Below are 25,191 nucleotides of genomic sequence, written 5' to 3'. Positions count from 1 at the left end.
TTGTTTTCTTTGCTCTGCCCGTTGAATGTCTTTTACTTCGTATACCAGCAGTTTCTTTCTCCCTCTTAATGGTTAATAACCAATGATTGTGCAATGGCACAATACTGTAAATGTTCCCTCTTCTCTAGGCTGCTCTGTTTTTTTTATTTTTTTTTAATGTTGCTTGCACCTCCAACTAATAGAAAAAGTCGTCTTCACAGGCAAAACCCATATCTGAAACTAAGTGTCAATGTTTGGCACAATTTATTGTTTGAGTAATTGCTGTTATAGGACACACAGAGTCAATTTAGCACACCTGTCCCTCCACTACTTTGAAAATAACGGCGGAAATGTTGATTTCTTGTCTCATATTCATTTCTGAATTTCAAGCCCAAATGTTTTTTATCTTGAGAAAAAAAAAAAGAGGACTTGGCAGGTATGTTCTGGGTTTACATGCGTTTGGACTATGGTAGGAAGCTTTTGCAGATAACTTTAAAAACTTTATTTCTTGGGGGGTTCCGCACTTATTTGAAAATTAATTATTCTTTTCTGAAATATAATTCCAAGTGCATGTCCATCACAATTTTAGAGGAAACGTGAACTTCAGCATCACGCGTATGAGGATGTTGAATTTCACCTTCGCTCCTAAATTTGTGATGGACACGTACCACAAGGTAGATTTAAAACTCAAATGAAAATGAAAGACATTGCTTGCAATATACTGTACAGTATTTAGTCTTCAGCTCAGAAGGATTCCCACTTCTGGTGGAGTTCCCTCTCCCTCCCTCTCTGCAAGCCCTCTTCATATCACCATGTTTACTGCCTGTTGACATGGAAAATATTTTAGGGTGAAATAGCAATGATTCATATATACACAGCCTCTCTCTGTGCTCCTGTTTGTCTTTAAACTTCACTTTTCCACAAATCGTGTATATAAGCCATGTTTAGGAAGGGGAGAACACTCATAGCCTTACTCTACAAGATCTGATGTGGATGGATGTTACTCAGAGGACGCTACATTTTTGGAACACTGTCTGGAAAGGTTTTCGGACTCTGCCTTAACTGGAATATGGTTTGGGACTAAGTTGATTTGTCATGGTTTATGGAATTTGTCTATTTCGTAGACCGTATCCTGAATGCTGTTGTCAGGAATGTTTTTTTTGTTTTTGTTTTTTTTTTTAACTAAAAGATATGGATTGGGTTAATTTAATGCATTCAGATTCAAGCTGTGGTTGAGGACATTCATATTTTCTGTTGACCTTTAAAGGACACAAAATTTGTGAACTAATGGCAAGGTATTTGGTGTGTTTACCACCTGCTTACGTGTGTCTGGAGTGTGTGTGTGTGTTTACACATAACAGTAAGCTGGTAAATCCTAAACCCACTGCTGGAGCACAGAGCATGACCACATTTCTCCAGGCTTGACGTTCTCCCCTGCCGTTTACAAAACAGCCTTTATAGAGCGTGGCTGTTTAAGTAAAAACAGGAGGTGCACGTGTGTCTGTTTTGGGTTCATGTGGTACCAGGACATTTAGCATTTGAATTCAGATTGTATTGAAGTGAAGGAATAACTTTGCTCACATTAATTTCAACAAACTCCACTACCTGTCTGCATTTACAACCTCCACCAGAAAATGATTTTAATGCTGTGAGAGTGCAAGGACGTGCTTTTAATGCTTTCTTGCGCTGCAGCTTGGAGATAATCGCTCTTCTCTCAGTTTATTATATCAACATCTTATACACACACACACACACACACACACACACACACACACACACACACACAAACAACACATGTGTGGGCGAATTCCGTTACTTCGACAGGTGTGTGTGAGACTGCCACGAGACAGGCAGCAGGTGGGGGAGAGGATTTATTAGATTTTAATCGCATTACTGTATTGAGCAATAATTCCACAGCCTAAGGCAAAGGAAGGTGCGTGTGATGGATGCCGCATGGGACATCCCTCAGTCATTATGTCTGCATATTTACAGTCATTTTAATGTTTGTTTCATATTTATTCTATTTAGTAAATGGGATTTCCCCGGTTAAGAATGTGTTCAAATGAAGTCAACTTGATACCAAAGGCCCTATTTTCATAGACACACGTGGACTTGGTGTTATATCTGCCGCATCTTCATTTCATTTTGTTTTGGGGCAAGTTTATTTTACCATGTTTGGGACTTTGACAGCCCATGCTGCACCTGACCAGGTGCTCCGTCAGGTGCGTAGCCAGACATTCTTCAGTGGGGTGGCCAGGTGGCACAACACCTCAGTGAGGGGTGGCAAGCAACATAAGTGCAATTAGGGAATTAAAGGCAATTACCAAATGCCCCCTTCACAGCAGACAACTTTAAATCCTCTGTAAGTGGTGATCTTCCAATTCCTTATAAATGTACTTGCCTAGACTCGAGCGAGTCGGTTATTTTTAATCCATGTGGTTTGCGCGCCTCACCTACGCTGAAGGGAATGAGAGGAGCTGTGTCGATTGGCTGGGAAGTAAATCGGCTGTGTTTACTCCCACATCGGCGCAAATGCCCATTTATCATTTCCGAAAATACCAAAAGAAAGAAAACTGTACCTATGTGCAGTTAGAACACACAAAAATAGGGCCCCATATTTGTCAGGGAGCACAAAGTAAATTATTTTGCTTGATGTTGCTCAATCAAAAGTGACTCCCCCTGACCTTGTCATCCCTTTCTATGGTGTGATTAACAATTTTGCATTTTTCATTTGAAGGTCCAAATGAAACTTGAGGATGTGCTGATAACAAAGTCTCATGGATAAGACCATCTGTACAGTAATAAATAAATAAATAACGGATGGCCAGGTGGCACAACACCTCAGTGAGGGGTGGCAAGCAACATAAGTGCAATTAGGGAATTAAAGGCAATTACCAAATGCCCCCTTCACAGCAGACAACTTTAAATCCTCTGTAAGTGGTGATCTTCCAATTCCTTATAAATGTACTTGCCTAGACTCGAGCGAGTCGGTTATTTTTAATCCATGTGGTTTGCGCGCCTCACCTACGCTGAAGGGAATGAGAGGAGCTGTGTCGATTGGCTGGGAAGTAAATCGGCTGTGTTTACTCCCACATCGGCGCAAATGCCCATTTATCATTTCCGAAAATACCAAAAGAAAGAAAACTGTACCTATGTGCAGTTAGAACACACAAAAATAGGGCCCCATATTTTTCAGGGAGCACAAAGTAAATTATTTTGCTTGACGTTGCTCAATCAAAAGTGACTCCCTCTGACCTTGTCATCCCTTTCTATGGTGTGATTAACCGTTTTGCATTTTTTATTTGAAGGTGCAAATGAGACTCCAGGATGTGCTGATCACGAAGTCTCATGGATAAGACCATCTGTACAGTAATAAATAAATAAATAAATAAAATTTGGATCCAGATACATTTTTTTAAGTAGACGTATTGTCATGCAGCCCCTTGAGGAAATAAAATTAAGTAAAGTCAAGAAAAACTTTTTTCTGTGGATTTGTGATATCACATTGACAGTGTTTACATGCCATCAATATTAAGGTCAGAATTCCGGTTTCTGAAACATTCGGGACAACCCATCATACGACATGCGTGAGTGAGTGGAGAGAGTTATTCCTGTATACATGACATTTGGAATATCACGATTTAAAGGTGGAAGCACTAAATAAAGTGTGGACGACAAAAAAAGAAAAGTACAAAAAAAAAACCAGTCGGGCTGAATACACTATTCAACTTTTGGGATGGGAAAGCAACATCTTTGAATAGTAGCTCCATGATGTTGATTATAGGTGAAGAGGAACAATTTGCATATGAATTTGGCAAGGTCGCACCCCCACCCCCACCCCACCCCCAAATGAGTGTGAGTGAAGCATGATATTATGCAAGGTTAAAAGTAAATTCATATTTTGGATTTATTTGAATGACACCTCATATCTTACTCTGAAATCAGTCCATAATGCAAATTTTCTTACGCTGATCTTTTGACCTTGCAACCACGCACAATCTGCATTGTCATTAATGCCATAAATTCTGGTTATCCACATCTTTTTCTCTTCCTCTCTCTCTCTGTCTTCCTTCATTATTTGTTCTTTCTTTTTCATTCTGTGTTTGGTGTAAATGAATGTCATGCTGCCTCTGTTTCAGGGTAAATAAAGGCCTCGGGCTGACATTTATCAGTGGGTAATTTACTGTATGTTAGTATGTTCAGGAGTGTCAGACAAAGGTACACAATAGTACCCATCCATACAACTTGACCACAGTAAATGAGCAAATCACAAGTTCCAAAGTACATTATGAAATGTTTACTATATCATGACATGAGTTTACTAAAATGGAACCAATGTAATTTGTGTTCATCTTAAATGTACATAAAGGGCACAAATACAAACTAATGATAATAAAACCTTTGTTTTCAACTGTTTTCTTGCATTTTCATTGTTGAAGTAGAAGACTGCAGCATATTGGTGACAGTTAACATGACCCATATTGATATCGATAAAACTGTGTTTAGTTAGCAGTCAGTTCCCACTCCAGCATCGATGATGCTTGTGACCGTTGAATCGGGCTGCATCCAGTCAGCAGTACATTCCGATGTGCCGGGACTGTTTGGTTGTTGAGTCGGGGGAGGAGAGGTAGCATGGGAATGAGGATTTTTATCACTTCGGTGAATCTCCTCAACAATTTATCACACAAAGATCAGGTTTCACTAACCCGCTGCTTCTATTGGTCATCACTTTCACTTGCGGGAGCTTCTTCGATGACTTTTTTCTTGATAAATCTTGTGTTCTACTTTTGGTTCTTGTTCTTTTTAGGTTTCTGTTAATAAATAAAAACTGTTTATTTGATTTAAATAAGTGGCATATGCAGCATGTCAAAAGTATTTTATTCATATCAAAAAGACAACATAGCATTTATGTAAAAACAACCGAGTTATGAAAAGGATTAAGATTAAAAGACACATACACGTATTTACAAAGAATATTTTCAAGACGTTGGAAAATCACCACATCAGATTTAGGGGACAGCAAAGCAAAAATGGTTCTCATGAATATAATATGTAGACAAAGGTGTAATTTAACCGCTCATCTAAACTGCTGTCTGGACGTTGTGTTTGTGTGATACCATCAAGGAATCACAGACAGTAAGCGGAACAGACTGATGTCAGCAGATCAGATCTCAGATCAGTGAAAAATGAGTCAGCTCTGAGAGGGACCAGCTTTGGTTGGGATAATAGCTGACTCTGGATTTGATAGTTTCAGACAGTTTCAGCTCTTTGCTGCTGACTCAGATGTTTCTGTGGGAATCTAAGGTGTTTCATTCTGTTGTCACACGCTTTTGTGACCTCAACTGTCTCTGTCAGCGCAAACATGGTTAAGTTGTGTTTGTGCGTGTGCGTGTGTGTGTGCGTGTGTGTGTGCGCGTTTGTGTTTGCCTCTCAAAGTGACAACTAATTTCTACTGCAAAAGAAAACTAAATTCTGCGAAAAATCTGGTCTTTACAATCAGTTCAATTAGTGTTAATTTAAACCTCAGTGCCCTCACGTTGATAGATGATTCCTGTTGAGCCCGGCGGGGGATAGAAGTGTCCACTGGACGCACTGTAGTGGCTGAGGATGGGGCTAGTGTACCCTAGTGAAGAGTGGGTGGGCGAAGAGGAGAGCATAGGGGTCGTTTGCACCGGAGGAAGCCACTCTCGGCCAGCAGAATTTGGGGAGTAGCTATTATAATTTGCAGCCTGTGGAAGCCTATGTGGCCCATCGAGAGGGAGGTTGACCTGCATGGGTCTGCTCAATGCATCACCTCCCACATCACCGGCTGATCCACTGGACACTCCAGACATCTCAGAAAGGAAGCTGCTCAGACAAGGTGTAGTACTGGATGATGATGGCGAGGGAATTCTGTCCGGCGTCTGGGAGATGCTCAGGGAAGAGTTGGCCGAGGGTTTGGGGCTGCCCCTTTCACTTTCACCTGACTCGGGGGCTCCTGAACTACCATCGACCCCAGAGAGGGAGTCAGACTTCCTCTTCCTTTTGCGGCGGAAGTTTCCATTGTCGAACATCTTTTCACAGTTTGGATCGAGTGTCCAGTAGTTGCCCTTGCCTGTTAGGTGAGATTTAGAAAAAAAATGTAAACAATACAGAATGTACAATAATAATTAAAAAAAAACACACACACACATTTGTTAGACAGAGAAATAAATTCAAGCTATTCTGAAAATATTACCTGGATCGTCCTCATCTCTTGGTACTTTTTTGAAGCAGTCATTTAGTGACAGGTTGTGTCTGATGGAATTCTGCCATCCTGCTTTACTCTTGTTGTAGAAAGGGAAGTTGTCTGCGACATACTGATAGATCTGACTCAGGGTCAACCGCCGGTCAGGTGCTCCGTGGATAGCCATGGCGATGAGAGCCGAGTAAGAATAAGGAGGCCTCACTAGCTTCATCAAGTCCTCTTGTGAGGGGAGGGAAAACCAGCTCAACTCCCCTCCTGGGCCGCCTGTTCCGGCCGAGCCCAGGTAAGGCCTCTGCATGCCGTAGTGCTGCGGGACAAAGGGAGGTCCCGGGTTCCCGGGTGGACCGTTGGCAGTCAGGTATGATGGTGTGTTGAGCCCAGAGCTGTTGAACCAAAGGTAAGGGTTTGGGGACGTGGTGCTGAAGTCACCCAGCTCATAGGAGGTCGGTGTGGTGCGCTGAGGACTTGGCAGGGATGGCGGAGGGTAGAAGCAGTCACTGTACATGCTGAGTTCAGGGGGCTCCTGGCCAAGGCTCGGGAACTGAGGGCCACAACGTGGAGGAGACTGTTCCTGGGCCTCAAATCCAGACATGGTCGAAGCAGTGTTTCTTCTTACCTTGAAGAGAGCTCCTCTAACCTTCAGTTTTCTTGACTGTTTCCCCGAGTTCTTTCTTTCAACTTGTTGAAGATAGTAAGCTGATCCAAAGGGAGTTATCTGTTCTCTTTGCTTGTCAGCTTTGCCCTTTCCTATGTTCAGTTGTCACCTGTCATACCTGCTATATCTATTTTCCTGGAAACGCCCCCACTCTCATTTGATTGGTTCTCTCCTTAGGTGAGTGAGTAGCCCTTCTTTTCCCTTGGGATTGTAGAGTTGCTCCAGGCGTTTTGTTCAACCTTGTCTTTTCTTAAAACTTAAGCAGTGACGTTATGACATTATTTTTAGTTATTTGCATTTTATTGCGCAAATACATCACATTTAAAATGACTTATTCCTTTAGATTAGTACATGTCCTTTCAACATGGAGATTTTGATATCAATGCAAATGTCACATTCCAACATGTGTATTATTTATGTTTGTTATGCTATTTATTTATTTTCACAAATCATTGATATGCTCTTATCCCGTGACTATACATCTCTGCCACACCGTTTGTTGTCTTTACAAAGACGATCTTATTCTGTTTTAACCAACACAATCAGGCATAAGAATTAACTGCACATTATTCTGATTGTAATTAGTAGTTAACGTGCTCTACATAGATAAAAGTTTCATATTTGCCATTTACTGAATATAAATAATGGTGAAAAAATGTTTTCAATTCCATGATTAAAATATTGAAAAGGTCTGTGTAATTTCTGTGTGTTGTTTTGCATTCAGAGGAATATTTTTTCCACATATCATGCAAGGCAATTGTTTGAAATTATGTAAAATTGTTATTGCAAATTTCCTAAAATCGTTTTGCAACTCTTGTCATTTGAACTTTATTTTATTGAGAACTTACATTAGGTGTCGTTTTTTTTTTTTTTTTTTTTTTAACACAGCGAAAGTTCCATGCGCCCACTGTCCACCATATTCTTAGCGGTCCCACTGCCCTGTTCGACAGCCTGACCAACCCTTGCCTAACGTGAGTTATTCGACATTATATTTTATTTCACTGTGCAATATTTATTATGAACCTGTTATTTAGGGGCAGATTCTGTTGTTTTCGCATTAAATGGTTGAAAAGACGAGGATATTGGTGAATCTAAAATGGCCTCGTAACCTAGCATCAAACATTTTCTGTTGGCTAGCATCGTTAGCGGCGTAATCCAAAACAACTGAACGAACGATGTCTCGCTGTCGCAAGTAATTTGTGGACCTGTTGGGCAGATGGCCGATCGTACATTGCCTCCTGGGGACCAAACGGGCGTCGAAAACTCGTTGGAACTCGACGGCCATTTGGAAAGAATGATCGAGGACATGGAAAACATATCTGGTGCGAAACATTTGAGACTTTTACTGAGTTACGTTGAAGTGTGGGAAATGTTGTCATAGTTTAATCGGCCAAAGCACAATTTAAACATTTTTTTTAAACTTTCAAAAACACCAACAACCACACTGCGTTTCTGTCCACCTACAGTGCAGCTGACATGGATGGCGTACGACATGTCGGCTCTGCGAACCAACCCCGAACTGTGGGATTCAATGCTGCTTCTCGAAGAGGCTTGTCAAAAAAGCTCAAACGCAGTGGCAGGGGGCGGACTGCAGGAACCCGCTCCCAATGACGCGCCACGCACTCAGATGTGAAGTTTTACAATCAATCAAGTTTTCAACAGCAGCGTCAAGGAGTCGACAAGTTTAAGTTCTAATCTGCATATTCATACTGCATGCATTTCACTGTAATACATTTGTTGCAGTCATTAAATGCTCATGAATTCAAATAAAAATACACATTCACATTACGAATATGGTCCGCCTTTGATTTATTACAACCAGTAATCATAATTGGTGTCATATAATTTCAAATTTAGTGGCGTGTCACATTCAGAGCAATTTCCTCGTGTTATTTTTCTTTTTTGATTTCCCCCCAGATGAATAACACAGGGACAAGCACTGAACGGTGTTGCTCAACCACCTGCGTTGATCTGGAATGTATCCTAAAAGGGTTGGAGTCGCTGTCTCATTGCATGGATCAACTGGCACGTACGTCTTTCTTAATAATGTCAGTAAAGCATCAATTATGTCATTAGGATCAGGATGACATTGATAATCGATTGTCAACTATGCAAATCCCAAAATGTTACAGTTTGCCCTCGATCTGCAATGGGATAGCCCCACGTGGATAACTGCTATGCAAGTTAGCCTCGCTTGGAGGTGTCACTGATGCTGGGTTGCATTGTTATACATGACACCTGTCAGATTGTAACCCGCTGGTGGGTTAGATAAAAGTAACTGAAGGTTTACTCAAATGGCTTATCCATCAAGCAGAATGTTGTGACTTGTTCTCTGCCGAAGGCGACAGTTACAGTAATAAAAATAAAGCGCACGATCAGTAAACGTGCCTTTTCTCCCTAACAGCTCAAATTAAAGAAGCCACAAGATTTGTTTAATCTCAAACGACCTTAATTCAATACGATTCTTTTTCAAACCATTTTAATAAACCTGTCACATGATGAAGTAAAAAAATAAAAACAGCTAATTTCATAAAAAAAGATCCTGTGTTCCCTGCTATTATTCATATATACACTCTCTAGCCACAACAATAGCGCGATGACGCTAGGCCATATCAGATCTGTGTCAAATGTGTAGTCATTACAATGATCAGAGGTTGATGGACACTGAGAGTTATTCATGCAACTATAGGAATATTATTGCGATTTTAGTTTATATAGTTGAAGCTTATCAAGAGATAAGCATACGGTAATATGGTGGGACATTATTTAGCTTTATCAATGCAAACAACAACCAATCTGTGTCTATCGAAACTGATCTGTGTTGGACATGTAAAGGCAGAATTTTCTTGGATTTGATCTCAGTAGATGATGCATGTGTACTTTACAGTATAAGGCCAATGAGTAATTGAATGGCAGTAATCAATCTGTTTCACAGTCTGCGTACATCTTTAAAAGTGTGCAACGCTCAACTTGTTAAAATTGATGATCTTTAGAAAGTCAGCCAGGTTTTGTTTCGCCTTCATTTATTTATTTTTTTGCCTGCAGTTCAAACCCAGCTCAGGCAGTGTGATCTGATCGTTTGTGTCGGCCACCCTGACAAGCTGGGACACCTGAAAATCCGGGAGGCGCCCCAGCAGGCGCCGCAAGCTTCTCCTGGAAACCATGTAAGAGAGCAGAGGTCATCCTCTAATAACTCAGTGAAGTCAACTAACAATCATGAGTGCAAAAGTAGATGCACTGGGTTTTTTTTTTTTTGCAAATATTATTTAACATTGTTAAAAAAATCATTGCAATGACCTTTGAAGAAATTAATTTATTTTGGGTTTTCTGGGCTAGATCCCATATATGGACATTTTCATCAAGTCCTCTTGATGCATGCATGCATGGTCTTGGCGCAGGACACAGTCCTGCACCTTTTGGCTTCAGGTTTCTGCGCTGTGTGTGTGTGTGTGTGTGTGTGTGTGTGTGTGTGTGTGTGTGTGTGTGTGTGTGTGTGTGTGTGTGTGTGTGTGTGATGGGTAATCATCTCCTCTACCCTGGGGAATCTTAAAAACACTAAAGCGCCCATAAAAAGTTAACTTGGACCTAATGATGCATTGCTCCACTCATCTTCGAGCATCAAACATTGCCTGTGGCGTGCACACTTTGCAGTTTGCATTGAGTGAACGGCCACAACGTTTTTCTCCTCGTGATCATGTTGTCATGTTTTACTCTCTTGCTTCATGATTTTTTGTGACAGGAGTGAAGCGATTCGGGTTGCCTTGCTTACTGATCTTAAGGCTAGAAGCGAGGCAATGTTTATAACAGTGACAGGAGTAAACAAATTGGGAAGCATCATGGTGTGGGAATGCCTACCGCACACACATAGTCGCACGAATAGAAACACACCTGGACTTTTGCATTTTTTTTCAATAAATTGGCTCTGTGTTTTCCTGCAGACAGAGGCAAAGGACGATGTGCATGTGTGCATTTCTTCTTCATACCAGTTAGGAGGACAACCTTGAAGCTACCATAAAACCACGACACCAAAAGGACGACATCGATTTAACGGTATGGCAAGCCAGGTATTCCACTTGGGTTCGAAACTGATCTCTGTTGTGGGATTCTTTTGACAACTCCCCCCTCTGCTGTTCGTTTTCTGAAAGACATGGGTGAAAGTGAGTGCATTGTGACTTACCTGTGCACTTTTTTTTTTTTTTTTAGTAAATTCGTATATTTCGTATAGTTTGTTTTGCAGGATGATCCCCATGCTCATTTTTGTGCTTTGTCATATCCTATGCGTGTAAATGAGTGTTTAATCTCAAACAAAACTCTGCATGTAGAAACAATAAAGCAGTTAAATCCCGAAGATTATTGTATGAATGGATTCAAACGAATGTGTAAATGCTGAAAAAAAACTGATAAAAAAAGCAAGTGTAATTTTCGTTTGGGAAATGAAGGACCGTATTTGAAACATTTCAAATGAGGTATATTGTTACAAGGTTAAAAAATTACCATCCATCCATTATCCGAGCCGCTGATCCTCACCAGGGTCGCAGGGGAAAACAGCTTGACATCATCACGTGTTTGTTTTTCTGGTGGTAATTGATAGTTCCGACTGGAAACTACTTGGGGTGTGACTAATAAACTGCTAAATCAATTGAAAGAGATGACCACTGCATATAAACATGATCTTTTAAAGACAGACAAAATAAACGGCTTGATTAAAAAGATATCTGTCGCCAAAAGTCTTACACTGACATCTATTGGTCATAGTTGGTATCGTCCACTTTTTTTTCTTGAAAGTCACTACATCGTCTGCAGTATCTTTTCTCTGTGTGATGGATTAAATCATGTTCAATTAGTGACATTTTGTGAAGCATATTACGTGTTGTGTGCGTAGCAATTAAGTTAATCAAAAGTTAACCTTTTACTCACCTGTAGTATCCTTATTCTTGATTTTTATGGGCTGTCATTATTAATGTACTAGTGACACATGACTACATGCACATGGCTCTTCTACATGAAAATCACTTTTGTGCTCATTCCCCTACCCGAATGTCCTCATCACAGACATTTTGTTTGGAGGTTGTGACCTTTTAAAAGTTGCAGTGTAGCGAGTGACTTCACCGTTAGTGTTGTCATAGAAACTGGATCTGATCGTTGTATTTCAAATCACAGCTTTGTCTAAATCCAATCTTGTAGCGAGACTTGTCTTTGTATCTCACACGTGGGTGATAGAGGAGGGCAGCTGGGGGGGGGGTGATCAATCACGGTGTGATCCACCCCCAAGACCCTCAAGTCTGTCTGGGTGAATACATGAGTCCTCCTGGGGGGTCTTTGTGAGGGCCCTCCATTCCCCTCTACTGTTATACTCTACTATCTTGATTTTGAGACGCACTCTACCGCTGCTAAAAGGCAGGATCTTGCCACCGTGGGGTCAACATGGAGCACGGTCTGATAATAGAGCAAATGTTGCTGTAATTGTGAAATACGTTTGACCACGTTGTGGAAAAGTGCAAACAATGACACAGGCTTCCCCCATTTGAAAAGAGTGTTAAATCTGGCCTTATTGGACAACAAGTTAAGTAAAGTAAAATGGTTGAGAACAAATGTGGTCATTTTGAGCAGACTTCAGGTCAGATTCCCTTTTGGTGTCAATGTGGAAGTAATCATGTATATCGCCAGTGGAGAGAAAGAGATAAGGGTTGGGTCGGAGAGGACCACCAGTGGGGCAAAGCCTTCATTAGTGCACAGCAGGACGGCATGGGAAATACGGGCCTTTCCCAGGAGCAAACAGGCAAATGGGAAGGATCAGGGGCTAAAAAGTTTCTTGTTTTCAGAGTCAATATTTTATTTTAGTGTTTTACTTTGGTTATTTTGTCCTTTCTTGCCTGAAACGGAAGCCCACTTTTTTCAGCCTTATTCATTGTGAAACTGTATATAATGCTGGTTTTGCTCATTTCTTGGCCCAAAGGTATGACAAAAATGTGAAAAAGACTCCTACCCCATCTGCCCCAAGGATGCACCCCACAAAGGAGGCAATACGTAGTCATGCCATCTTTCATTCAACTGAGACAGTGGCAGATTTATGACATGTCTAGCTGAGTGGAAGATTTTTAGTTGCGACAAGGAGTCGAAGAGGAAAGAAGGAGGTAAGTCATTGAACTATGGAAGGAAGTCTTATAGAACTTGCATGCAAGTGAAAGAATTGACACCAAAACAATTCCCTTTTCACTGCATAACTGTGAGTATGGTTTGTGCGCACGTTTACTTGGAGAAAATCGAGAAAATGTTCAGTGTCGGCCCCCCCCAACTCCATTTTGAACTTTGATGTATTGTGTTCCCCATTAGCATGCTCTGAATGTGGGATGTGACAACAAGACTGAGTTTGGCATCCTCCCAGATTATCAAGACACATGCCTGTCCTCCAGTGGTGCAAATCCTTGACTAATTTGTCTTTCAAAGCCGCCTGAGAACCAATTCAATACACATTGGCATCAAAGTGCTGCTGGATCAACACCTTGACAGAGGTGTCATCTGCACCATGTTATCCCTGTAATCCTCTGTTTAGTGTATTCACGCAATTCTAATTCTAATGCCCACAACTTACTTCCCTTGCAGGTTCTTATAAAATGCCTTGATTCCCAAGAAAAGCAATATTTATTCATTTGGCATGCAGAAACAACAACACAGTGCTTCCTATGTTGAACCATTTATTCAAAGGCGGAGACAAGTTAATATAAATACACGCAATGTGAAAGGATGATTAAAAAGTGCAAAGATGATGACAATTCAGACATCGGCCCTCATCAGATAAGACTGTCGCGCAACCTCGTCTTACTTGGGTCCACGGTGTCGGCGTCTGAGGGCGTGTCCTTCAGTGGCTGCACTCCTGGTGCAGACGTGTTTCACCACAACTTGGGAGCAGTCGTCACAGTTGACCTTGCAGCACCAGTGGAACTTACAGTTGCAACTGGTCACCACCTCCGCTCGCCTCTCCTCCACCCTCAGGCCGCACTCGTGGCACAGACGGCGGCAGCTTCTCCTCTCCCACTGTGTCAGGCCCTCGCCATGCTGCAAGCATTCCCGGCCTTCAGTGCCATACAGCCCGAGCGAGATGTTTCTCTTGCAGTAATCTGGGGAATCCTCCAGGTAGATGAGTTCGGTCTCGGGGACACTGCCAAAGGCGTCGACCAAGGCCCCGCGGCTCTCTGCACTGTTCCCTGCCCTTTTGCGCTTTTTGTCAATGTCCAGTTTTTGGGCTTGACTGTGCTTGACCTTTAAATAAGCGCCGATTCCTCTGAAGTCGGACAACTGCGACCAACACGTTTGGACGCTGCAGCTCTCAGACATGCCGTGACATCTGCAGATACGTTTCATGGTCGCCTTCACGGCCTGTTGGGACACCAGAAAGATGGCTTTCCCCTTAATTCCCTTCAATCAACCCATCAAGTTCATTCACGCTTTTCGTGTTCGCATTTAACTACAGTCAATACTGGGTTTTCTTAAAACGTTTTTTTTTTCCCCATTTTGATTTGATCTTATCACTCAGACACCCAGTCAAGCATCCATTTCGAGTGACAACGCTTACAAGACGTCCAGCTTGGTTGTTGTGCAGGTTGACAGCAGCTCTCGAGTCCTGACCACTCTCTTGTGCATCCACATACTGTTTGGAAATCCTCTCACCAAAATCCACGTTATCACTGCAGCCGCCCCACAGCCATCCTTGTCCACCTTGACACACAAAGCACAATTCAACTGAGGGGAACTTGTTTTCAACGAGCGGGGTGCGCTTAATTCCAACAGACTGTGATAAGCAACAATCTGTAATAACGTGATTACCAATTTTGCCATTCCTTGACACATCACAGCCACAGTTGTCAAGGTCTCCCATACTGCAGTTCCTGGTCAGAACGAACATGACTCCTGCAGCACTGATGGCATGGACAAATGACGTCTCACGAGTGGCTGAAAAGGACCATAGATGCATCATAATTATTTATTCGAATGACTTCTTTTTCAAGCCGGTCATTTAATTGGAAATATGCACTCACAGTGCATGAAAGTGTTGTGCAGTTTATCTCCCAAGTACCCCGAAATGTGTCTGTGTGGGGGTGGGGGGTATGTTTTTCCTGCAAATGCGTGACTCCACGTTTATAATCAGGCGTATTTTGGGAGGTCACCCACCGCGTCTCAGTCCCTTGAGCTGGACAGCGCTTTCTGGACAGTTCCATCTGTCCCACGTAAACTGGTGCTTGCACTCCTCGATGCCGCTCTGCGTGCCAACCTGCAGGCTTTTGGCGTAGGTAAGATAAGCCTGTTGGAGAGGCGAAGGCGCTTGTGTTCATTATTTGAGCTAATTTATTCCAAGTATCCCCTCTGCATTCACGTTGCAATCGTCGTTTACCTTGGAACCCGTCATCAAAAAGTTACCAGCAATCCTGGGAAGAAAATAAGATTATAGTTCCTTTCTCAGAGTACAAATAACGAAAAGTTGTGGTTCACTTACCAGGCGTGTACTGGGCACATCATGCAAAGAAAAGCAGGAAGAAGCCACGGCGTGTACGCCATTTTGACCAATTATCGACCGGCAAACTTATTTTGCGCCCGTGTTCTGCAGCTTAAGTAAGAAACAAACGGAGCCTTTGTGTCTTGTCCCCCAAGTGGCCAAAAAAGCTGATTGGATAACGGATTTAGGAAACGCCTATATGCGCACTTCAAAGACTTGGTGTTATAGGTGATAGTTTATTTTCCTTCCAAAGCTGCATGACACCAATATACAAGTGAGACCACCTTAGGACAAACAAGACGTGTTCATTTCATATTGTAAAAAAATATTTTATGAAGTCATTTTAATATACAACGTCACAGTTTGGAGAAAAAATTGACCAGGTATGCTCAACAAGCACAACGGTTGCGAATGAAGCTTTTTTTTTCAGTGATTGGTCTTCAAAATCCAGTGTATTACATGAAGTGCAATTCGACAGCATACAGAGCATATTAGGTTCGGAAAACCACATCCGTGCAGCGCAAAGCCGCCAATCAGTGTCCACGCTGGCGGTATTTTCGTTTTGCTTTGTTGTGTGTTTTTCTGGCACTTTCCTTGGGCGCGCAGTAGTATTTAGTGACGATGTGCGTGCATCTGTCACATTTCACCGTGCAGCACCAGTGGAATTTGCAATTACAGCTGCTGACGACTTCGGTGCGCTTCTCCGCCACTCGGAGGCCGCATTCGTAGCACAGCCTGCGACAGCTTTTTCTTTCCCACCGCGGCATGCTTTTGTCCCCCTTCAGGCACTCCCGTCCCTCGGTGCCCTCATAGCCGAGGCTCCGGTTCCTGACGCAGTAGTCCGGGGAGTCCTCGAAGAAAATGAGCTCCGTCCGCGGGATGTTGCGGAAGGCGTGCGTAATGGTGCCTCTGTTATCTGCGCTGTTGCCAGCCTTCAGCGGCCTCTTGTCTACTTCCAACTTCTTGGCTTGAGAATGCTTATTTTTCAGGTAAGTGCCCACCTCTCTGAAGTCGGCCAGCTGCATCCAACATGTTTGGATGCTGCAGCTTCCAGACACTCCGTGGCATTTGCAGGCTCTCCTCATGGTGGCTTTGATTGCCTAAAAGAGACAGAAAAATCATCCTCTTAAGTTGAAAAGATGAAACGAATATTTTTGCCTGCGGGCTGTGTTTATTCATCTGCATTAGTAATTCAATGTCTACCAATCTCCCGGCTTCGTTGTTATGCAGGTTGACCGCAGCACGAAAGTCGTGACCATCTTCCAATGCGTCCACAAACTGTTTGGAGATCTTTTCTCCAAACGCCACGTTATCACTGCAGCCTCCCCAAATCCACCCTCTGCCTCCTGAAGATGAATAAAAATAGTAATACACCATAAAGACCACCCCAAAAACCCCAGTGATACTTAATAATTTGATCAGAATGTCTTTTTGCGCGTCATACCTGTCTGTCCTATTCTGGAGTCATCACAGCCGCAGTTGTCAAAGTCTCCCATGCTGCAGTTCTTGGTGAGAGTATGCATCACCCCTGCAGCGCTGATGGCATGGACAAAGGATGTCTCTTTTGTAGCTACGAGAAGTCAGGGTATCAAAAAACCAAATTAGACTTTGCAATTAATTCACGCGCATGGTTACTCCGTGCGTAATGTGTGCGTAAATTACAACAGTCCCGTGCAATGAGTGCGTAACATGGAGTTCAGCTCCACCTTGGAGACGCTTATGGTGGGAATATTTTGCGCAAGTAGTGTCGTACTTATGACTGTCAGCGTGTACAATTTTGATTATTTCAAAGAGATAAGAGCCGCTTGGCAGCCTGCGACGCTTGAATTTCTCATCGCCGTCTTCATTGCCAGTGCTTGTTCGACTTGTTGAAAACGAAGAATTATTTCTTACCACTTCGGTGGCCGTTATGTGTGGATAGCTGAAGCGTACTCTGTGGACAGTTCCATCTGTCCCAAGCAAACTGGTGTTTGCACTCTTGTATTCCACTCTGCGCGCCCACTTGCACGCTGCCAGCGTAGGTAAGAAAAGCCTGAAGGGAGCGAGACGGGATTCAATTTCAGCCAAATGCGAGATCATTCATATTATTTGTCTGATAAAGTCGTTCGCTGAATTTGCATAAATCACCGCGTGGTGTGTTTACCTTTGGTCCACTCATGAGGAAATTATTCACCGTCCTATGAAAAGAAAATAGTCATAGAAATCAGTCCAAATTCAAATGCCAGCAAACCTAAGATTTAAAGTAAGTCCTTGGAAAAGTATAAGTGACAGACCAAGTGGATGCGGACTGCAAAACACAACTCGTGTAGAGAACCGTCACAGTAAGCAGCGTCAAGTCTCCCATCACGATGATTGAAGTGCTAACGTCGGTTTATTCGAGTCCCAGATGAGAGAGGCAAAAAGAGAAGAGTCAACTCAAGGTGTACCCCAACCTCCACGCTGATTTTATTTATATGGTGGTGGACCCTTTGATTGACACATTTGTCGAACAAGTAACGGTCCACTGTGAAAAAGACGACAGTGATGGTCTCGGCCTGTAGACAAATAGGAGCCGTCCTCGCACAAGTGCACTTCAAAGAGAGAACGCAGACACTTCAACAACCCCTCATTAATTCACCTGCATCGATCTGGTCCCGGGCCCTTTCCCACCAAGTGACGACGTGTAATTACTTTATAAATTCGCATTAAAATTCAATATCATTGGAAATATCCCTCGCAAATATTTATAACACACAGACGATGGTGAATACACTAATTAAATTATAAGATTTGAAATGATGCACGTAGCCTACAAGGTGATGGTTTTCCTCCCCCTTTTTTCCCCTCCAGGTTTGGGAAATGGCACCAGTGTCCCACAGGGCACACGGTGACGACAAAGCCATAAAGTCTTGCAGGAGCTGAGCCTATATAGTCATGTAAATACTTCTTCACACATCGCCGACATTGGCATCTTGGTGATAATAGGATAATAGATGTTTCCTACCGAAACAACCTGGTGTGAAAACAGTCTGGAATTTACGACGGTATAAATCCATGAGAGCGTAATTGCGGAAAACATGCAGGTTGAGCTTGGAGTTGGAATCGAATAATAACAGAGACAACGTCCGGTTCTGAAAATCAACATTGAGGAATGTAAATCAGTTTATTCACCCCTTCTGATTATTTGCGTGATTTATCTTAAAATGACTGCAGTCGGTCATCGACATTCAGCGCGTCAGTTTTTGTCATTTCTTTGCGTCATTCGCCTTGAGACACGTTACCCAATATATTAACATTCGATTTCGACATGTGCTCCTCGTGTCCAAAATCCCCCAATAAACCACTCAAAATTGCCGACAATAACAACGAACTCAGCGTGTAGAACAATGGACGGGCGAATGGGCGAGAACATCACCACAATAGAAAAGATAAATAGATGAAGGATAATCCCTATAATTAGACATCGGCCACAACATTGGCATTCATTCCGACACATGACTGAAACCACAGATGCACTCCGGACCGAGATAGGATATATTACCGGCTAATTTAAATCCACCCGCCCTTAATTAAGGGAGCGCTTAACAATTTTAATGGTTAATTAATGTGCGAAGAGTGTTCTAAATATATGGGCGTCTTATTGTATTGGTGCCATCGAAACTATCCTGACGAATTACGTGGGCAAATGTGACATTCGCCTTAATTTTGGATGTTGTAACATCCAAAATTAAGGCAACAATGTAAACAATTGTAAACAAAAACAACGACCAAACCATGCAGTTTCTGAGTGAATCTACTTGTCCTGAGAGCAAATGTAAAAAAAAAAAAAAAAGATGAACTAATGCTTGAAAATAGTTTCCAAAATACCAAATAAATCCAAATGTTACTTCCTAAAATGCCATTGTTCTCTTGTTCCACCCACCAAATTGAATCTTAAAGAAAACAGTTACAATTAAATTTACATTTCATTTTCTAATATTTTATTTGTATTTTTTAACTGCTGTCTCTTGTAACTGTGGGAACATTTGTTTCGACAAACATATTTTAAATAATGACTATTTATGGAATGTGTGTCCCACAACATGCACGCAACCCTGTTACCATCACCTTTTTAACATGGTAGAAGAGGAAAAAGTGAATCACATGATTTACTCGACTTGACATCATTCAACAGTTTTCCAAAAGAATAGATAAAGCAAAAGTGTTTCCTCTCATCTAGTTTTCACATTTTTATAAAATAATTCACCTTGATTAAATGTCCCACTCTACCTTATTCATATGTTATGCATATGACCAGAATAAGACAATTGTTCAAATGTTTTCTTTCCTTATTGAAGTAAATTTGTCCTCTTGCTCAGCAGTAAGAGTTAGCTAAAAAGCCAGGTTCTACTCCAGAGAATAAGATGGCATTCGTTCGGATTTGCAACCCTGTTACCGTGATTTCAGTGATAGGTAGTGTAAACACCAAATAAATCATATTATTTAAAAAAAAAATACCATTGATCTCAACTGAGGTACTCAAGCCTTTCATAATTTATTACCTATTATGCATACATCAGTAGTACTCTGTTGTTGTTTTTATTGGTGCTGGAACCAGTTTTAGGACAATGATTAGTTTTCAGTACTGTATATCATATTTATATCATCATTTTAATTGAATTTCCTAGTCTCTTGTACAGTATATGATGTTGATGATTTTGTTGTTATTGGTAGCACTTGTACGACTATTAGGGTATTGCTGGCTTTTATTTATCTTTGTTAATCATTTTATTTTTTCATTCAAAAACCTCAAGCATATCATTTGTGTTAAATCTCAATGATGTCAAATAGGGGGCAACATAATGAATTACATTTTAACAAATTCTATGGGCAAATTCGGGGATCGTGTACTGGATGTATACGACGATGGCAGATTTATGGAGACGTAAGGTGGGAGAAATAGAACCACGAAAGCACATGGGTGACAGCCTTCTTAGGGACCGGAAGGGGTGTCATGACTGGCAACGACAGTTAGCGACTAAGATTTAAGGCTATCATATATCTGTTATGGGGGTTTCAAATAGCCTTGATGTATTCACATAACACAAATAAGTCGTCTCAAAGGCAGAAATGCAATCAAGTAATACTCCACAACTGCTGATTATTCATCTGCAGTTTAATGACATTTTTAAAGTACTGTACTGTAATGTGGCGTTGACAGCAACAAACTTTTCCCACTTCGGAATTTGCATTTATCGCAAGGCTGAGGTTCACGATGCAGCAACCACTCATCAAGAAGGTGGTTGCTGGGAGTCAGAGTTACAGTGTCTACCCACTTGTGTGTGCGATTTGACAGCTTTAGAATTTGCTGTTCACATTCATTCTATCTATGATGTCTGGGACTGCAGAAAATGTACAGGAGACTGACAAAATACATATGAGCATTAGGTTCCACATCTTGATATTTATTTCAAAATGAAAAGTAAAAAATTATTAAGAAAACATCCTTGATAGTTTGGCTCCAATGGTTCTCCTTTTTTTACGAGACCTCCCCACCCCCATCCACTCTTGGCCTGGTTACCCGCCTCTTTGACGCTACATCACAACACCACTCACCAGTTTGGCAATATTGGTGAGCTGTTAGCTACAAGCTAACAGAATGAGACAGGCAACCAGGCTATCGCTTTCCTCTCAAGGGGTAAAGAGACCCCATGTAAGGGTAAAACCCCCTGGGAGCTCAGCGCACCCTTTTTCAAGACCAAAGTAGGAGATTTGAGTAGTGTAATAATTAAAAGAAAGTGCATTTTGCCGTGGCATCCCAGCTTCTTTTCTTCATGTGCTTAGTAGTCAAGGTGTGGCATCTCCTTTTCTCTCTTGCTCAATAGCTGCAAAAAAGGGGGCAGAAAAAATGGACAGCATCACACCAGGAGACAGGAGAGTTCATTCGGTTCATTACTTGCATCCGGGGTGCAGTGAACAGAATCTATGAGGTGCATTGTTTCGGAGAATAATGGCCGGAGACTCACTCTCTTTGGTGGGCAGAGGGTTTTTTTCTTTTGTCTCAGTCTTCTTCAGCTTTGTCTTGTCAAAACGGGAAATCTCAGTCATATCAGGCTTGTCGGACATTTTGACTGTAAAGAAAAAAAAAATCACCTCAGCATTTGCCGGATCAAGTCAAATATTCAACTGATTTTTTTTAACCTTAGGAAGTGTTATATTGCTTTGAAAGATGATCACAAGAGTTGACAAATTTGTCAGTGGCTTTGAATGACTCAAAAAGGAGCATCTGAAGTGGTTGCATGCGAAGGGAGTGGCATTGCGCAGCTAACGTGTCCACATGGATGCCTGAGTGGAAGCAGCTTCCATCATGATGCACACCCTCCTCATGTAGCACTGCGTGCCTCGTTTTACTCAACCGGCGACACTTTCCTTTGTCTCTGTTTTTCCTTCTATGAGGCCCAAGTCTTTGTTCTGTCCCTCTGCATACACCCCCTGCAGTCCGGCTGTGCTCGACTGCAGTCATTTTCCCGACCTAGCCTCAGGTCTGACGTGTCCTATGGCACAGTCACGCCTGTCCTACCCTCATTGCGCTGTCAACAAGCCTGCCACACAATTCCACCAAGTAGAAATTGGTCTAGTCACATGACTAGATGTTTTAATCTTGAGTGTCAAAGCCATCTGGATCATGACACTAATGATAGCTACACCCACCTTTGCCAAGCCCTGATCAGAGCATCTTCTCAGTTCAATTAACTAATGACCCAAACACTAATCCCCATTCTTACTTCATCACCATGTGCATAACCATTCCTGTGCTCATCTTCTTTCCCTTGCTGCCATCAGCAGGCTGCCTTCGGTGCTCCAGCCACACCCCAATCCTTTGTCTGACTCCCAGTGACAAGCAATCCAAAGACTCACACAGGCACACGGAAGTGAGTTACACGCTGGAAAACACAATGCACGTTCTTACCGAGGTTTCACGCGAACAGCGGCCTCAAATCCACCGGCGGAGAGGAGAGTAAGGAAGGGTGGCGTTAAAGAGAGTGAGAGGGGAGCTTGAGTGTATCTGCCGGTGAGTGCACGCTTGCCTGTATCCAGGGTGTGGGGTATTAAAGGGAGGGAGGGAGTGGGAGAGTTACAGAGAGAGAGAGAGAGGGAGAGAGAGAGAGAGAGAGAGAAAGAGAGAGAGAGAGAGAGAGAGAGAGAGAGAGAGAGAGAGAGAGAGAGAGAGGGAGAGAGGGAGAGAGAGAGAGGGAATGACTCAGACCTGAGTCAGTCTTCTTCTTTGGCATCAATATTAATGCTCTTATGGGTGAAAGATGAGAGTCATTGTGTGATGTTCAGTCTATATATCAAATTCATTATAATTTTGGACAGCATCACAAGTAGTCAGAAATGGTTTTCTTTTTTATTTTAAATTAACACCATTTTTATTCTGAAAGTCATTTCTCTCATATACGTTTCACAGAGACTATTGCCACGGGTGGTAGTTATCATAGGTGGCTCTTGATTATATTCATTGAAAGAAAGAAATAAAACATTACAGTGCAAAACATTGCAGTAAACAAGTAAATAGAATATTCAATATTAGCAGATGAAATTACTCAGGGGTAATCAAAACTTTGAGTCAATGTTTTAATGGCTTTTATTTTAAGGTGTGGGTTGCAGTCAAAGCAAATAATGTTTTTGATCATTTATTATTAGTTTATTTTTTTTAGAGAATTCAAAAGATTGTTTTTGAGTGTAAATGTCATTGGTAGGAAAAAAAATAGTCTGTTTGAGTTGATCATGGTGTCTAATTTGAGAGACATTTGTCAAATCCCTGATTTAGTGTCTGATAGCAGCACTTGATTACATCAGACTTTGATAGAACAGTGATGATGAGAGCCCGGAATTGTCCCTATCGCTGAGCTCATGAAACATGGGAGTTGCCCCACTTAATCTTCCCAAGGGTTCACTGCATGCTGGTTGTTGCCAGTTAGTGAGGGCACTTGCCGGATATATAAGCCACTCTCATAATACGTATCGGGGTGAGTCAACGAAACCCTCACCCTGTGAGTTTGGCCAGCATGTGCATTGCTATTCTGGCACTATTTACGAGATGCCCTTTGGAATGCATTTGACAACAGCGCCTCGTTGTGGTCATGATTAGTAGGGTGCTCCTTCTTCAAGACGCAGCCTGACACCTGCTGGTCAAATGTTGGAACTGCACGTTTTAACCGGGCTTTCATTCAAGAGGACTATGACGAGACAAAAAGTGATCTGAAATCGTCATCCTCTTTGCATGGAACCTAATATAAAATGAGCCTAAGTTCTAACATACATTTCATGTCGTCTCTACAACAACTCACATTATAAATGTCAAGTCAAGTCAGTTTTATTGTCAAATATGCTCGATGTGCAACATACAGCACAGATGAAATGTAACCTCACTTCAAATATAGATTCGACCGTTTTGGTGAACAAAGTTCTTATTTTATTAGATTTTATTGTACTTTATTATATTTATTTGTACTGTATTCTATTTTCAATTTTACTCATAATCCCACACGGAGAATTTCAACTCACATCGCTGTATATCAGTGGCGAATGCTGGTCTGTCGGGGAGGGGAAGCTCAATTTCGGCCTACATCATAAAATGTGTCCGTTTATTTATACGTGAATTCTACTCTCCGTTCCTTTTCCAAAAAAATGAAAAGGATGCTTTCACCATAAGATCATTGGCTCATTTCGCTGTCAATCAAAAAGGATCAGCCTCAGCGAGATCGTCCAATCATCATGAAGAAAAGCTGAGCTGCTGCACGCCCACTGCCCGTTGACTCCCAGAGACGCTGAGCGTCCAATGGGCGGGACAAAACCAGCAATTACCCAATGACTTGTCTCGCTTTGAATGCATTGGGACAACCAAACAAACAACTCTCTCGACGCCCAGCGTCTGTGCGGTCGATGCTCAGCGTCCACACAGTTTAAAGCGCAGTGAAGCTGTGGGAATGAATGAGAAGAGATTCCCGTTGTAACCAGTAAAAAGAAGCTGATTCTGAACAAAGGTTGAGCACGTTGTAGCGCATATTTAGTCAATGACATGTCCACACAATTGTATGTACACACATATATTTGATCACTTACTTTTCGACATTTTAGGGGAAGCTGAGCTTCCCTTGCAGTCTTAGAGCAATCGCCTCTGCTGTATATGTGTGATGTGCACCATACAGAGAACTAGATGGCTTTTACTCTCAGCCAATGATGATGTGAATGTGAGTGGAAATGGGTGATTGTTTCTACAAGTAGTCTTCCTTTTATCTGCAGTCAGTTGAGTTATGCTTGAGCTTCCAGCAACTTTGAACTGGATATGCAACAAATAGACAGAAATGTCTTTCTGACCATCCATCCATCCATCCATCCATCCATCCATCCATCCATCCATCCATCCATCCATCCACTGCTGCTTATTTTGTTAGGGTGTCGGATGATCTAAAGCCGATCCCAGCTATTCAAATTCTCATTTAGACATAAGGGCAATTGTGAGTCTTCACGAAACCTACTATGCATATTTTTTTGGGAATGTGGAAAGAAGTACACAGGGCAAACCCACTCAGGTAATGATAGAACAAGCAAACTACAAACAGAAAGGTCTAAGATGAGATTCAAATCCAGAGCCTCTCGAGTGTGAGGTAGACGTGCTAACTAAATGGTTCACCATGAAGCCCCGGGTCGCATGTTATAACATTTCACAGATAATCAAAAAACACAAAAGACATAAACTGACAATAGAGCCGATGGACATTGAATAATGTAGTTTTGTGCATGATAGAGGCTTGTGCAAACACTTTGAGCAGGTTGGGGTTCAGCTCAGGCCCAAATGCACAGAAATGTCTGACCGTC

General features: G+C 42.0%; 4 protein-coding genes and 2 long non-coding RNA genes across 9 annotated transcripts; 2 read left to right on the top strand and 4 right to left on the bottom strand.

Moving 5' to 3' along the window:
- The first annotated feature begins 880 nt into the window (after positions 1–880).
- LOC109524494 (uncharacterized) lies at positions 881–11,050 on the top strand. Its single transcript, XR_002169974.1, has 4 exons — positions 881–1,274; positions 8,778–8,889; positions 9,906–10,024; positions 10,799–11,050. It is a non-coding gene; the product is annotated as an uncharacterized LOC109524494 (long non-coding RNA).
- Positions 5,300–7,084, bottom strand: foxi3b (forkhead box I3b). Of its 2 annotated transcripts, XM_019884428.1 has the most exons (3): positions 6,822–7,084; positions 6,197–6,746; positions 5,300–6,073 (listed from the first exon to the last, which is right to left on the bottom strand). In XM_019884428.1, the coding sequence occupies exons 2-3, from the start codon at positions 6,708–6,710 to the stop codon at positions 5,496–5,498; spliced, it is 1,092 nt and encodes a 363-aa protein (XP_019739987.1). In that variant the 5' UTR covers positions 6,711–6,746; positions 6,822–7,084; the 3' UTR covers positions 5,300–5,495. The 2 variants fall into 2 exon arrangements, with proteins under 2 accessions (XP_019739987.1, XP_019739986.1); XM_019884427.1 differs by having other exon boundaries at positions 6,197–7,083.
- Positions 7,725–8,648, top strand: LOC109524492 (uncharacterized). Of its 2 annotated transcripts, none has more exons than XR_002169972.1 (3): positions 7,725–7,831; positions 7,998–8,182; positions 8,327–8,648. It is a non-coding gene; the product is annotated as an uncharacterized LOC109524492 (long non-coding RNA). The 2 variants fall into 2 exon arrangements; XR_002169973.1 differs by having other exon boundaries at positions 7,735–7,831; positions 8,077–8,182.
- Positions 11,051–13,570: 2,520 nt separating the features above from the next.
- Positions 13,571–15,413, bottom strand: LOC109524221 (protein Wnt-8a-like). The gene is made up of 6 exons (XM_019883901.1): positions 15,352–15,413; positions 15,250–15,283; positions 15,030–15,159; positions 14,685–14,810; positions 14,434–14,576; positions 13,571–14,237 (listed from the first exon to the last, which is right to left on the bottom strand). The coding sequence occupies exons 1-6, from the start codon at positions 15,411–15,413 to the stop codon at positions 13,680–13,682; spliced, it is 1,053 nt and encodes a 350-aa protein (XP_019739460.1). The 3' UTR covers positions 13,571–13,679.
- A 365-nt stretch (positions 15,414–15,778) lies between these two features.
- LOC109524189 (protein Wnt-8a-like) lies at positions 15,779–19,333 on the bottom strand. The gene is made up of 6 exons (XM_019883864.1): positions 17,625–19,333; positions 17,495–17,528; positions 17,245–17,383; positions 16,796–16,921; positions 16,555–16,697; positions 15,779–16,451 (listed from the first exon to the last, which is right to left on the bottom strand). Exons 1-6 carry the CDS (start codon positions 17,693–17,695, stop codon positions 15,885–15,887), a joined length of 1,080 nt encoding a protein of 359 aa, XP_019739423.1. The 5' UTR covers positions 17,696–19,333; the 3' UTR covers positions 15,779–15,884.
- Positions 19,334–20,753: 1,420 nt separating this feature from the next.
- On the bottom strand, positions 20,754–23,963 carry tmsb2 (thymosin beta 2). 2 transcript variants are annotated; one of them, XM_019883867.1, is made up of 3 exons: positions 23,878–23,963; positions 21,336–21,440; positions 20,754–21,194 (listed from the first exon to the last, which is right to left on the bottom strand). In XM_019883867.1, the coding sequence occupies exons 2-3, from the start codon at positions 21,433–21,435 to the stop codon at positions 21,157–21,159; spliced, it is 138 nt and encodes a 45-aa protein (XP_019739426.1). In that variant the 5' UTR covers positions 21,436–21,440; positions 23,878–23,963; the 3' UTR covers positions 20,754–21,156. The 2 variants fall into 2 exon arrangements, with proteins under 2 accessions (XP_019739426.1, XP_019739424.1); XM_019883865.1 differs by lacking the exon at positions 23,878–23,963 and adding an exon at positions 22,280–22,397.
- Between the last annotated feature and the right edge of the window lie 1,228 nt (positions 23,964–25,191).

This window comes from Hippocampus comes, unplaced genomic scaffold, assembly GCF_001891065.2.
Source record: "Hippocampus comes isolate QL1 unplaced genomic scaffold, H_comes_QL1_v1.1 scaffold156, whole genome shotgun sequence".
NCBI classification, from domain to species: domain Eukaryota; kingdom Metazoa; phylum Chordata; class Actinopteri; order Syngnathiformes; family Syngnathidae; genus Hippocampus; species Hippocampus comes.
The sequence above is the reverse complement of the archived record's forward strand: the minus strand, read 5'-3'. Positions and strand labels throughout refer to the sequence as shown.